We start from the raw sequence: 14476 nt of genomic DNA on the forward strand, positions 1-14476 counted from the left end.
AGAAAAAAAGATAAGGCTATTCCTTGAGACAGGAAAACTACAGCTACTAATTCCATTCCTTTTCATTATAAACCAGGAGGTAGAGTTCACCCAAAGTACTCAAAGGGAAAAGCTCTACAAGTAGGGCGGCTTCCCAGGCGAGATGCCGGACTCCCAATCTGAAGAGGGGTCCCTTTAAGACTGCTCTGACAGAGGCCAGCGTCCAAAGAAGTGACATTCGAGCTGCCAATGCTAGGGAGTGCCAGTGACTCCTTAAACCTGCTGTCCAGAATTCCAATCCTTCTGAGAAAAAGAGGTTGTATAGACAAAGAAGTCTAGCCAACTATTATTAACATTCTGGTGATGATCTGTTTTCCAAACAAATATATTTATGTCATTTGGGAGGAAACGTAGCATGGTTCGCCATGCAGGCTCTGGAATCCGCTTGCCTGCGACATGTCCTACTTGATCGTGAATTAGCTCTTTCCTTGGACAAGTTGCATAAATGGGGAAGATAACGATATGTGAGGCACAGGATTATCGTGGGGATCAATCAGCTGGAGCAATGTATACACCATGCAAGTACCTGGTAGGTTTTCAATGTTAACAACTAACTTATCACCATCGTTGTTATTATTATTATTATTATTATTATTCAACTATAAGGTCTTTTTTTTTCCTGAAAACACCTTTTAATAGCACATTAAACTGAAGTTCCATATAATATGCTTTAAGAAATGCTAATTTTGACTAATTTAAGCTGCAATAATAGAAATATAACTTTTGCAACATGTGATATCTAGATTCCATATGGAACATTGAGGTTTGTGGTTTCCTTTCAAGTTCAACCACAAACATCCTGAGTGGTACAGCATGGACTTCTCTCTCACCATTACTTGTCTGTAAGCTCCTTGAAGGCAGAGACCTGTCTACCTTGTGCATCATCTCCCCAGTGTACAGCCTCTAGTGTTCCAACTCAATAGATATTCTTTAATGATTCTGGAAAAGGACCACATTTCATTGATCTCAATAGAACCATCCACCTATCCCAAGCCCCATTCATTTTGTGGTTCTTTACCACAAAACCTAGTAATATTTTTGTGAAACACAAGAAGGAACCATCAAGAGAGCAGATTAAAACTAAGAGTTGCCCTGGCTGGCGTAGCTCAGTGGATTGAGCGTGGGCTATGAACCAAAGTGTCGCAGGTTCGATTCCCAGTCAGGGTACATGCCTGGGTTGCAGGCCATGACCCCCAGCAACCAAACACTGATGTTTCTCTCTCTCTATCTCCCTCCCTTCTCTCTCTAAAAATAAATAAATAAAATCTTAAAAAAAACACACAAAAACTAAGATTCATGCCACTTTGAATAAAATGCAATAAAGTTAGGCGATGAGAGTCCGTTTACCAAGATTTGATTTTCACTCAAGTTTTAGGTGTTTATTTAAGGCTCAAAGAAAGGGGCACCATAACCACAAACCACTTGCTCTGCAACCCACAGGGAAGACGGCTCAGTGTGAAACCACCTCCATGGCACAGTCACTGCCACTGTTGGTCTCTCTCCCCTGCCTCGACTCTCCAGAACCAAAGCCTACAAAGGGTATCACAATACTATTAGACCTGCCTCTGAAATAACTGCTAAATTTACAGCAACTAATAATGATCTCAAAGTCAGGAAAAAAATAAACATAAAAATAAATCATAAAATGCAATGAAAATACCAGAAACACCTTTGAGCCAAACTGACTTTGAAATGAACATAAGTAGGAAAGGAATAATTGTTAGCAAAGCAATCAGCTCTCTTATGTAGAGGAAAGAGTTTGCATTTATGCAGCTCCTGCAAAATTCCAAGCCCCCTATGCTTGATATCTAAGTTATTTTTCTCCACAACCACACGTTTAATATTATCCTCATTTTATATATGAGAAAACTGGGCCTCAGAGAGGTTGTGACCGGTCCACGGTCAAAGGAAGTGTCTCGGCATTTGCTAGTAAACCAGGTAATTAACAACCAGAGTCATGAGCACAAAGTGTTAGGGACTCGTGTTGTAGATTCTCTAAAGCCTGCTTTTGAATCCCAGCCTGGCCCCTTCCCAGCTGCTAGATATGAACAATATACTCAGACTCCCGGTGTCTTAGTTTCCTCAATTGTAATATGGACAAAAACAGTATTTCCATCACAGGATGGCTGTATTTAATGAAAAAGATATGTATAGGCTTATCAGAAAATTAAAAATAAATGATTTTATTACAACAGTGATTTAGAATCTTATGAAAAAAATTGCAGTTATAAAAAAATTGTCATTTTACAAAGCATTCTCACACAAACGTTTATCATGTGGCTTAGTAGATAGGACAGACATCATTATCCCTCCCAACAGAAAAAAATAAGGTATCATCTACACACATAAAATTACACCTATTTGTTATTGAATCTTTTTTCTTCTACCCTCCACTGTGGTCTTGTGGGGCGTGTGCTTGAGTGTGTGTGCTTTATTGTTTTCCTTTGCCCATCTCTTCATCTCTAATTATGGCACAGCTTACAGCGTATGATTTGTGTGAAGTTCTAAAGCAATGGGTATATGAATGAGTGAATGGTGCATGAGTGAATTCGCCAGGATGCCAGAGCTAGAAAGTGGCTCTAAAATAAACAAAATCTGAGTGTCCAGACTCCAAGTCCCAAGTCTCCTCTGCTACCTGCCACCTTCTATTTTTAAATGACAGTGTTTCACAGAATCAAGGAACTTCAGACGTGCAAAGGCCCTTGGAAACCACCTTTAAGTAATACTTCCACTTTACAGGTGAGGAAACAGAGGCTAAAAAAGTCCCATTACTTAGCTGAAATCATGCACTGAGGAGATGGGCGACCTGGGCCAGCACCAGATTCCCAGAGTCCAAGATCAATGATGCTGCTACGGCATGCTGGCAGAAGCCGGCAGAGAACCGCCCCGCCCAGGCCTCCATGTGTCAGCTCAGGCTTGTGAGTGACACAGCGTGTGCCTCATGCACCCAAACCACTCCTTGTGCACATACTACAGCACAGCTTGCGAAGCAACATGAGAGGGGGCTTCTGCTGGGATTTAATTTGAAAGGGTCTCTGTTGCCAGTGGCACCGTTCCCCGCCAGGACTCTATGAGCTGAAGCTAGCCTCTGAGTGCAGACACATGAGGAGGGAGAAGGCCTTAACCCACTAAAATGAGGAGAGGAGACCGCCATTTTCTTTCTGAAGCTTCTAGATCACTCAGGGCTCTAGCCTGGCTTCAGGGCGGGTGAAACTGGCTGAAGCTTGAGGTCTAAAACATTTCAGCAAAGCTGGCTCTGGAGCATAGGACAATGTGGCACAGTCCAGTAAGAAAGTCTATCCTTCCTGGTGCACATGTCAACTTTCTAATGTGCCATATCCGTGGTAGCACACGGGAAGCACAGGAAATCACAGGTCGATACGTTCTAGCATTTCAACAAAGCAGCATGCTATGGGGAGAAGGTATCGATTGACCACCAGCCTGAGGAGTATGTCCTGGTTGACATTTGCTCTGGTCTGACCTGGTTTGGAGAGTTGCATTTGTCTCTGTTACCCATTTGCATGTGTGTCAGAGAAGCCTCACCAAATCTGTGCACATAACGGGTTCCAGATCCATGTTTAAGGTATTAATGACAGACCAGTTACGCCTGCCCTGCTCTTTCTTCTTCGTAGCACTGTGTGTGTGTTTAATTAATGTTAGTCTCTCCTGTGAAAGCAGAGACCATGTTTGCCCCACTCATCATTGTATCGTCTGCCCCCAAACAGCACTGGGCCCGTAGATGGTGCTTAATCATTATTTTAGGATTAAATAAAGGAAGAAAGAAATAACTAGATGACCAGGGGCCTGACCTCTGAGGTGAACTCTGTCATTTAATTAACCATGTGAATTTGGTTAAATCTTATACTTAATTTTAGAGCTGGAAAGGAGCTTAGAAATCGGCATGTTGGCTGACCGCAAACCGTTTCAGCAGTGGAATCCGAAGGAAAGCATACGTAAGGCCTGTGCCCGAAAGTGGAAGAAGCAAACCTTCTCTGGAGATCCTGCCCGATCACCTCCTCCCCTTGGCCTGACTTCCCACACTACAGTGGCTTCTAGGACTTCTTCAACCGATCCTCAGGATTTCAGAGGGCACTGGCTGAAAACCACTGACCTACATCAAACCTATCATTCGCTAAGTAAGGAAAGTAGGATCCAGGAGAGGAGGGAGCTTGCTTAATGGCACTAGACCAGTGCCTGCAGAGCTGGAATTAGTATCCAGATGTCCTGACCCCCAGCCTCGTTAGCAGCCGTTCACGTCTCAGGATCTCTTAAATCACCCCGGAAATGTTCAGTAGTGAAGAAGAGATGTTTGGAAGAGGACGTTCAGAGCTCTGGGACACTCCATAGTCAGACACCGTGCTGGAGGGCCATGAAGCACAGTGGCTGAAGGAAGGGCTGTGGGTCAGGCAGATCTGTGTTCGGAGCCCAGTTCCGCGCCCCACCAGATGGATGAGCTAGGAGAGCGATTTTCACTCGTGTTCTGTGGCACACTGGTGTGCTGTGAGCTGACATTCTCAAAATAGCCAAATCAGTCAAGTTATCAGTGAAAATTAAAAATGTGTATTTTATTTTAAAAAAATAAAAAATAAATAAAACACGCAATGCCTGACTATTTAGTCAGGAGCACAGACCTCTTTTCCCTTAGACGGTCAAATGAAAAAATGACAACAGCCAACATAACAATAGCCATTCATTGTAAATAAATCAAAATTATACCTATCTGTAGTGTAAGATCAGCAAAAATATATTTTTTTGGTGTGCCGCAGAATTTTAGTAATTAGTTTATATGTGCCATAAGACATAAAATGCTGAAAATCTTCGGGCTGGAGCAATGCATTCGACTTCCCCAAGAACTGGCTTCCCTACCTGTAAAATGCCAAAGCACCGCTCATCGCACAGAGGATGTTGTGAGAACTGAATGACCTGCCTTCATGACGCATTGTAAGTGCCCGATAAAAGGATGCCGCTGTTGAACACTCTGTAGCTGTGGTTCTACTGAGGATATCCTTTTAAGTCTCGGCTATTTCAACCACAATCGCAAACACACATTCATCATCTAACAAGTGTGACAGCTCCCTCATGAACCTCCATGACAGCCATCACAGTGTCATATCAGGACTACTTATATTCAGACCAACGTATCCCTAGTGTCTAGCACAGGGTCGGGCATATAACAGTTGCTAAGAAACAGTTGTAAACAATGAATGGATACACAGGTTATTTCACTTAGCTGAAGCTGACTCACCTCATCTACAAAGTGGTGAAAAATGATAGAACCTATCTCAGGCAGTTTATAAGGTTTAAATGAAGTAGTATATTCAAAGTGTAAGTGCCATCCCCAGCATACAGTAGTACTTGATAAATATTAGCTCTTTATTCTTCACCTTGCCATTGCTAATCTCTTGTGCAAAGTAAAGAAAAAGGAAGAAAGAAAAAAGACTCTTCACCAAGAGCCTGCTGAAGGGGCATGATCCCTTGGTCCAGACCAGACGCTCCCCCTTATAGCAAGGCCCATGCCACTGACCGACCTGCAAAAGCACTCTATGAATGAAAATCAAAGGCTAGCTTAGCCCAGCTCTTACCTGTATATTTTATATCTGGTTGTAAATCCTTGACGGTGTCTTTCCACAAAGGATAGGTAGCTCCTGGAGTGGTGGAAAGGCCCCCTGTCTGAAATGAGCCAATCAAATTCCTTGGAGACATGTTGGTCTGTCCCAGCTGGTTCCTGGTGGGAGGGCTGCACTGAGATACGGCCCCATATAAACAGGAAGTAGAGGAGCTCAACAAACCTCCAGTTCATGCTTTTCTGCCGGCCTTTTTCCTCTCATTCTTGCTCCATTCTGTGGAGTCCTATGGAGAAAAGAAGAGGGAGAGAGGCAGGGAGGGAAAGAGAGAGAAAAAATAAAAAAAAGAGAGAGAGAGAAAGACAAAGGGGAAAAATGGTATTAACACATCTTTTTAATACTACCTTGAATCAGTAGAGTATTTTAAGGTTTACAAAATCCAGTACAGGGTCTGGTTAAGAGCAGACATCTGTGGAGATCTGGGCTCACGTTTCTGCTCTGCTGGTCACACGCTATATGAACATGTTCATTGCTTAACTTCTTAGGGATGTAGTTTCCTCATCTGTAGAACACAGCATGGGCTGAAGTGCCTACGCCTTGGCACTTGCCACATCGAAGATGTTGAAGGCATATGTATTGAAAGAATGTATGAAGTGAATAGATGCAGAAACAGAGTCTCAGGAATGTGGAGGCAGGATCCAAGTGTCTGTCCCACCTATCATCTTCACAAACAACCTGTCTCTCCTGACCGGGACTCAGTAAATGAGAATTCCTTCCTCTCCTCCTCTCACACAGACACATACCTACTGAATATGCATTTTGCTTTTGTATAATTACATGCATGCACAAAGTCTCAAGATGGAGCGTGACTTTCTGGGTTGGATACCTTACAGATGATGTGTTTGTGGAGCTCTTTAGGGTCCACTTCTAGAGGGCTCAGTGGAACGTCTCCCTCACCCCAAGGAAATGTGGCCAAAGAATTCACCTGTTGGTGATTCTAAGCCTCTAGGTTCCCTGTGTTCAGAAGGGAAACCAAAGGCCAAGAAACTAGGTGGGGTCTTGCCCATCTCTTCTGGGGAGGATGGTAGCAGAGTGCAGTGGTGCCATGGTGGAGAAATGTTCAGACTGAGGAAGAGCTTAGGAAGAGGTTCCTTGAAAGAAGAGAAAGACCACAAGGCCATGTCTAGCCTTCTGAAAATTTACAAATTTTGTTTTTATCATTTCCTCATGATTCTACTTACTAGCTAGAACTGTGCTTTCTGTTTCCCCTACCCTACTTATTCTAGAAGAGCTTATCTGAGTCCATACTGAAAGGCAGCTTTGAAGCCAGGTTTTATCAGTTCTCAACAGTATGATTTCAGGCAAGCCATTTAACTTTTCTGAATCTCAGTTTCCTTGTCTGTAAAATGCGATTAACAATAGCACCTAGTACAAAAATACAATCACGCAATTCATAGAAAGTGTTCCCACCAGTGCCTGGCATTTAGTAAGTGCTGCGCGATGGGGAGGATGGTGGTAATGAAGAGTGTTGGTCCTGATGATGTCCACTTATTCCCGCTGGGAGCGTCTTTGCTCACATGGTCCCCCCCTGCCCAGCTGAGTCCTGTCTGTCCTTTAGCAGCCAGCTGAGTCAGGTCCTCAAAGGCCATTTCCTTTTTCTATTCACCTCCAGAAGTGTTCGTTGATCCTTCCTCTCTGCTCCAGTTGCTCACTTTATATAACTGTATGTTGGTGCTTATTATTTTTTATTATACTTGATTGTTTCTGTGTCTGTCTTACTCACTGGGCTGTGAGCCTTTATCTGGCAAGAACCTTTAAAAGACTGTTTCTACACATGGCTAGCAGTGTGATTCTGGACAGTCATGTCCTCTCCCTGGATCTCAGATTTTTATTTCTAACTTTTAAAAATGTGGCAAGGACACAGACATTGTGCCAAGTGTAAAGTAACAATAAGCATAGATAGATACATCTTATTTGTCTACTCTTCCAACTAACTTGGAAAGGAAGCAAAGCCAAAAAAAATAAGAGAATCAAACAAAGAGATGGAAATTTCCTACTCAGCTGCATGATTCCTTCTGTTGCCCAACGCACCACTTTATTATGAGTAGCTGCAGAAGTCTGTTTGGCCCCACAAGCCCCAGCTGTCAGCGGCCAAGGAGTGAGGCACGTGAGTGGAGGAGTGGGCTGTCAGAAGCTGGGGCCTGAAGTTTTGTTCAGAGCCTCAGACAAAGCCATACGTGGTGAGTACAGAACTGTCACAGCTGCAGCTGCCAACACTGTCTGCCAGGCCCACCTGAGTGGCAAGCAGGGGGTGGAAGCGACTGTTCAGAGATCCTGGTGGGGAGCTGCGACACGCTGAAATTGCAGCATGTCACCCATACAAACCTTCCACATGGCTTCTGTTGTAAGTGGGTGTGGGGTGGGAGCTTGTTAAGAGAATGCTTGGCCATTAGACTGTTTGCAAGGAAACACGATTCAGAACACTGCAGCTTTCCAAAGTAGAAGGAAGCTATACATAGAGGGGCAGTGTACACGTGTGTGTCTGTGCGTGTGAGAGCGTGAGACCTTGGCCTGCAGTCCTAGAATTTGCTGAAATCTGAAAGATTCAATCCAGTGCTTCCCAAGTGGTTGCCCTTTTGTGCCTCACGGGACATCTTTAATTGTCACGACTGAGGGGGCGTTATTTACATCAAGTGGGGAGAGGCTAGGGATGCCACTAACCCTCCTACAAATGACAGGACAGCTCCCTACAACAAAAAATACTGGACCCAAATGGCAATGGTACAAAAATTTAACCTTGCTTTTATCCAACTATTTTTTTTTACAGGACATGACCTCAGAGGCCAATTGTACTAGATTTCTATCTTTTGGCTCCCGGTTTTGTTTTGACATGTTGTCTCAACAACACAGTGGGCACATACAGCCATGTTTGAACCTTCTCTGTTGTTGGGGCCTGTGCTGAAATCTACACTTGAGCAAGGAGGGATGAGCGCTTCAGGGAAGGAGTCTGAATGTATATCTCTGCTGACTTAGAAAACCACAATAATCCACAGAACACTAATAATGAAAACAGAAGTTTCTATAAGGTGAATTTTAATGGGCATGGATGTTTTGCTGGGCAAGAACAAGAGCCAGCGGATATGTTACCTCCACGTGGTCATATTATGATGGACACTGTGACTCCCACTCGGTAAAAAAGCCCATATTAGCACCAATTGTACTAAGAGACTCGGGATCATTTTAAAGTCATGTGACTGGTATTTATTGAGCATCTACTATGTACTTGGATCTCATGTTTGTTGTGTTGGTAGTCATCAAAGAACCCAGTACAGAGTAGATGTTAACAGAGGTGGCCGCAGCTATCTCATTTCACAGATGAGCACCTTGGGACTTTAAGACATGGAGTAACTTTCCCAAGGTCACAACTCTGAAGTATTACATTCAGGATTCTAACCTGAATCTCTCATTACAAATTCTAATAATTTCAACTACATCCCCACTGTCATCCCACCCCAGCTGAAATTAGGTCCTGCCCTCTGTAGGTTCAATATATTGTGGGGAGTCACACCCATCCATGAGGAATTCTAATATGAAATATGCTGTCATAAATACTACAAAAAAAGGAAAAAAAAATCCATTGGGGGAGGAATAAAGGCCAGGGAAAAAGTTTTCAGCCCAAATATCTAAAGAAAAAAAAATCCTACAGAAAACTCGAGCATGGCCTTAAATAGCATGTAAGGGTTTATTAGGGAGAGAGGCAGTAAAGGAAATTCCAGCGGAGCAAGTGGCGTCCAACGAGTCCAGAGGAAGGAAGAGGGCAGAGTGACGGCATGCTGCCCGGGGTAGAGCACAAGGTAGCAAAGACTTTGGTGAGAATAAGCACCTGTGAGATGTCTGATCATCCATATTTCTTTCCCCCTCATCAAGCGAGAATGCCGTATTTCATTTCGGTGGTATATGCTAAGGACAAAGCACCGGGGATGGTCAATAAATTCATTTATTCATCCATTAACATATGTAGCTGCAAATGAAATAGCAAACAGAGCAGCCAGGGCCCTCTGGGAGCTTCTCTGCTGTTGGGTCGGGAGGCATAAACAAATGAGAAGTAATCCATGATGCTGAGGAGCGCTCTGAAGAAAATCAAAGCAGGTAAGAGAGGACTGAGAGAGAGGGTGCTGCTTTCCACATGAGTGTTCAGGAGAAGCTTCTCTGATTAAGTGGGTTTTCGTCAGAGACCTGAAGGGCATGAAGGTGTGAGCGGTGCAAGTGCCTGGGGCGGAGGGGTGGGGGCAGGGTGGGGAGATGTCATTGGAAGGAAGGGAGAGAGGGGGTCAGCACTAGTTTGCATCTGAATATAGTCACAGGTCAAGATGCATTTCATTCTCCTGCAAGGAGCTTACAGACTAGTTGCTGTGGAAGTTACTCTGAGGAAGGAATCACGCATTAAATGAACATCTGCTATGAGCCAGGACCAGGAGAGCCAGTTTCAAAAAGGAACCACACACTAAATGAGCACGTACTGTGTACCATGAACCGTTCTCGCTGCTTTATGCGTGGGACCGCCTCTCAGCATCATGAAAGACTATGACTTCCGTTTTATACAAGGGGGAGGGGAAACCGAGGTTCAGAAAGTCTGAGGTCCAACAGAACAGAGCTGGCAAATGACAGAGCTAGCATTGGAGTCTGCGCTGTCCCGTTTGGGAGCCACGCACCACATGTGGCTCTCAAGCACGTGAAATGTGGCTACTCCAAATCGAGGTGTGCTGTAAGTTTAAAATCCACACCCCCCGGATTGCAAAGACTTAGTCAGAGTAACCGAATGTAAAGTATCTCCCTAATATTTTACACTGGTTATATGTGGAAATCTTACTATTTTATATGTATTGGATTAAACAAAATACATTATTGAAGTTCATTTTATCTGTTTATTTTTCATTGCTTTAACGTGGCTAGCAAAACTTTAAAATGCATATGTAGATGGTATTCTATTGCTATAGGAAAGTGCAGGGCGAGCATGTTCTGTGACAGTGCCTGAGCAGGTCACTCCTCCATCTCCACATTGTTACCCACATTTGGAAGACTGAATTCACTCTCTCCTGCAACTGTCTGAGCCACTGTGCACTGGCTTCCTCCCTTCAAAACCAATAAACAAACAGACATTAAATACGTCACAAACAAAAACTTCCACATTCAAGGGCCACATCTCCCAATTGCATATTCTACAGACAGCCCTGCCATGCATTTCAGAACTATTGTATTTCCAACATGCATAAAGACAGCTTTTCCCCCGACAGGTTCAGAGCCTGTAAAAAGGGGGCTGGTTCTATTCCCAGTGCTCCCTTGACCCCCATGACCTTGTGTCAGTCCCAGGCCCTCAGCCGTGGGTGCTCTGGTAGACGTGGAGCAGCAGAAGAGGGAGGTAGAATGGAGAGCACGTGGGGCGCCCTTGGCTGAACCGTGCTATATATAAGCCTGCAGGGTTATTAAGGGAATCAGGCTCATCCCACACAGAGCACTTCCTCTAATTGTTGGCAGTGTAAATCATTTACATCCGAGCAGCACACAGAAGAGATGAGAGGGAAGGGCCTTCCACAGCTTTGTCACCAAGCTCTTCCGCAGGTTCTGCCTGCACTGCAGAGCCACAGCCCGCGTTCAGGGCTGAGAGTGGGACAGAAGGTCTCCTGTGCTCCCCACCCTCGGGGTCCCTAAGGTGGGTCACCAGATCTGAGGTCACCCACACTGCCTGCCTCCTGAGCCTGGGTCAACCTGATGATCTCACCCAGGCTTTGACTTTGAAACCCAGACCTCCAACTCAGACTTCTCACCGGAGACACAACCGACACAGCTGGGTGACCCTGAGCACTCAGTTTCCTCATCTGCCCAAGGCGGGCACTTATGGAGGACGAGTAGTACCTCTTGGGGTTCAAAGAAGGATTACGTAGAATTGTTAATACAACTATTTTAGTTTTGTTTTCAGCTGAAGCCCAAGACAATAGGAACCATATTCTAAAGAGAGGTGGGCGACCACTATTCAGGATTTCCAAAAAGGTAGCCAAAATAGGCTTTCTGGTATTCTCAACCTTTTTCAGTCACATGACAGCACATGGAGTTAGATCATGAAAGGAGTCTGAGCGAGAACAGACTGTGTGCTGTGACTCTTCCTGCCCAACCCCAAACTACTCAGGGGCTCCTACTCTTAGGAGCCCCATCACCTTGAGCTTTGACAAGACCACTCAAAGCACACGATAAATACCCCTAGGAGGAGGGTGGGGGAACATGGCACATTAGTGTCTGACTCACACCAGAGAAATCTAAAGGAAATTTAAAAAGGGGCCAGCTGAAACCAGGTGGCAGAGGAGGGACTGCCATTTGGGAAGAAACATCTTAGCCCGTGTGTAAAAGAAACATGTCCCCCATAAATGACAGCAAGAGAAAGTCAGGAAAGGTTCCCCTAGATCCTGACCTGGAGCGAAAGAGGATCCCAGCAAAAGGAAATGGAAATTGCCTTGCAATTTACCAATGACCCAGGAAGAATTGGTCAGTGAGCAGCTGAAAAGAGATGTTATTTTCCTTCATCAAAGGAATCACAAGTGAGAGATTCCAGAGGAAAAGAGAAGCTCCAGATACCCGCAAAGTACTACATGTGACAAACATTAGTACTGGACACCGGCCAAGCCCCTGGGGCACTGATGCTAAGTTGAAGAAAAAGTACTAGTCAAGGAAGACTCTCGTTAACTCCTTGCCTCTCCATCTTGGGAAAACTCTGTACCCTGAAGAAGTCAAGATCAAGGTTAGTGAGATGGAGGAGATATGGCAAAATCATAAATTGGGTAAAGACAGAAGAACCTAGAAGAATAGTGAGGTTTCCACTTCAAATAAAATTTGAGTTGGTATAATATACTTAAGTAGACACATGAATGGCTAAACTAAGGCTGAAGATGAGGAATAGAGGTGAACAGAAAAATGATGAATGTAACTTGAAAATATGGCCTGGTCTTAAGTTTTACCCAAATGTCAGGGACACCTGATCCAAGAATAAGTTTAAACAGTGGGAAACAGAACCAGGATTTTTTTTTCCTGATCTTATTCTATGAACCCTGCTTAGTCAAAGTCAAGATTTCATGTATTAAAATACTTAACTCAGTGCTCACCCAGCTCAATGCAAAAGTTCAGTTAGGATTTACTAGTCAGGGCACACAGAGCAGGAAACAAAATTAGAACTTCTGGTGTACATGTTGGGCTTTCAAAACTTAGCCCAAATATCAGACAGCCAACAAGTCAGAAAACACACTAGAGTGAAGAAGGGGGGTCCTACAGCTTAAAGAGGTTGGGCTTCATCACTCCTTCACTTTCAGTGTATCCCAATGCCTTGATGCTTCCCTGTGCCTGGAGAGGGGAAGTTTAGAATCATATTACCTGATTTTAACTAAACTAACTCTCACAAGAAAAAAACACAAGTCATTTAAGAAGAATTTACAATCACCAAGATCTGGAAATAGTCCAAGTACCCATCAGTAGATGAATGGATATAAAAGTTGTGGTACATTTATGCAATGGAATACTACACAGCCATTAAAAAGGGAGATCTTAGCTTTTGCAACAGCATGGATGGGCCTAGAGATTATTATGCTAAGTGAAATAAGCCACTCAGTGAAAGACAAATACAATATGGATTTACTGATATGTGGGATCTAATAAATAAAATAAACTGATGAACAAAATAGAAACCAATAAAGAAAGTGTGGATGACAGTAATAATGATTCAAGCCAACATGAACACCAAAATGATGGAGGAATAGCCACTCTACAAGACCGAACCAAAATAGTGACGATCTAATTATATTTGTCAAGAACTGGCCAAAACAATTAAAGATGATCAAGAGGACTAATTAAAATATGGATTTACATATGCAATTATTAATGCTGATCCTTGCTCTAAATAAACACTGAGCACTGGGGAATTGCAATATTAGCTAGTGAAGGTAATGTGTGTAAATAATTCATGCGCATACATTCATAGGGAAGTATATAGTCAAAATTTTTACTGAATGTTATGTATGTGACTGCAAAAGAGGTCTAGGAATCACTATAGTGAGTGTTCATTATACTTGGTATATTTTATATTATTATTTTCAACCACATAATCAATATGTCTAAGAAATCCCACAGGCTTCTCAAACTCAAACTCCCCCAACCTAGAGCCATCATGGTTCTCTCAAACTTCCCCTTCTCCTGGTATTCTCCATTCAGGTGAACCACACAGTCTCCCCAGTCATGACTGTGAGAAGCCTGGGACTTGCCCTAAATTCCTCCTCCACCCTATTCAACGGTCTCCTCTGCCACCGTTCCTGCCACCACCACCACCACCATCCTATCAGTTCTCTTTGTTTTCCTATTCACCCACTTCTTTTTACAACTTTATCCTTCTCCTGTCTTCTACAAACCTAAGTGTAATCCTGCATTTCCTCCTCCCACCCTGGGACACTTTACCTTACAAAGATGTTTTTTTCTAGGCCCATTCCCTCTTGATATGCCAATCAAAACATGGCTCTCTCTCACTTGGACCATCACTATCATGTCCCTACTGGTCTTCCCTGCTCCATGTATCTCTGCCACCTCCATCCTAAGCCCCACTCTGATGCCATAGTAATTACTCTAAATACAGACCTGACCATGACACTTCCCTAATTAAACAGACTCAACAATTCCCTGTTGACTGCCCTACCTCCAAGTCTTGCATTTATGAGCTGGATCCTCTGTACATTCCCCTTTTCCTGCTTCCACTCTTCCACTTCCTACCCTCGGTTCACCTCGCTCTCTCCCCAGTTGCACTGACTGAACACACTATAAACTTGATGCCTCATTGTTTTTGC

At 43.8% G+C, this 14476-nt stretch overlaps 1 protein-coding gene across 4 annotated transcripts in view; it reads right to left on the reverse strand.

Annotated features, from left to right (window-relative positions):
- Positions 1-14476, reverse strand: part of BRINP1 (BMP/retinoic acid inducible neural specific 1) — a 168639-nt gene that overhangs the window by 118677 nt on the left and 35486 nt on the right. For 2 of the 4 annotated variants that reach the window (XM_045840026.1, XM_045840027.1), the window contains exons 2-3: positions 5829-5889; positions 5622-5684 (exon numbers count right to left, since the gene is read on the reverse strand). In XM_045840026.1, the coding sequence (XP_045695982.1) occupies positions 5622-5684; positions 5829-5839 (74 nt within the window). In that variant the 5' untranslated portion in view covers positions 5840-5889. Of the gene's footprint in view, positions 1-5621; positions 5890-14476 lie in introns of all 4 variants that reach the window. The other 2 variants (XM_045840024.1, XM_045840025.1) reach the window with 1 other exon arrangement.

The sequence above is a fragment of the Phyllostomus hastatus genome, unplaced genomic scaffold, assembly GCF_019186645.2.
Source record: "Phyllostomus hastatus isolate PE091 unplaced genomic scaffold, TTU_PhHast_1.1 phas_contig_34, whole genome shotgun sequence".
NCBI classification, from domain to species: domain Eukaryota; kingdom Metazoa; phylum Chordata; class Mammalia; order Chiroptera; family Phyllostomidae; genus Phyllostomus; species Phyllostomus hastatus.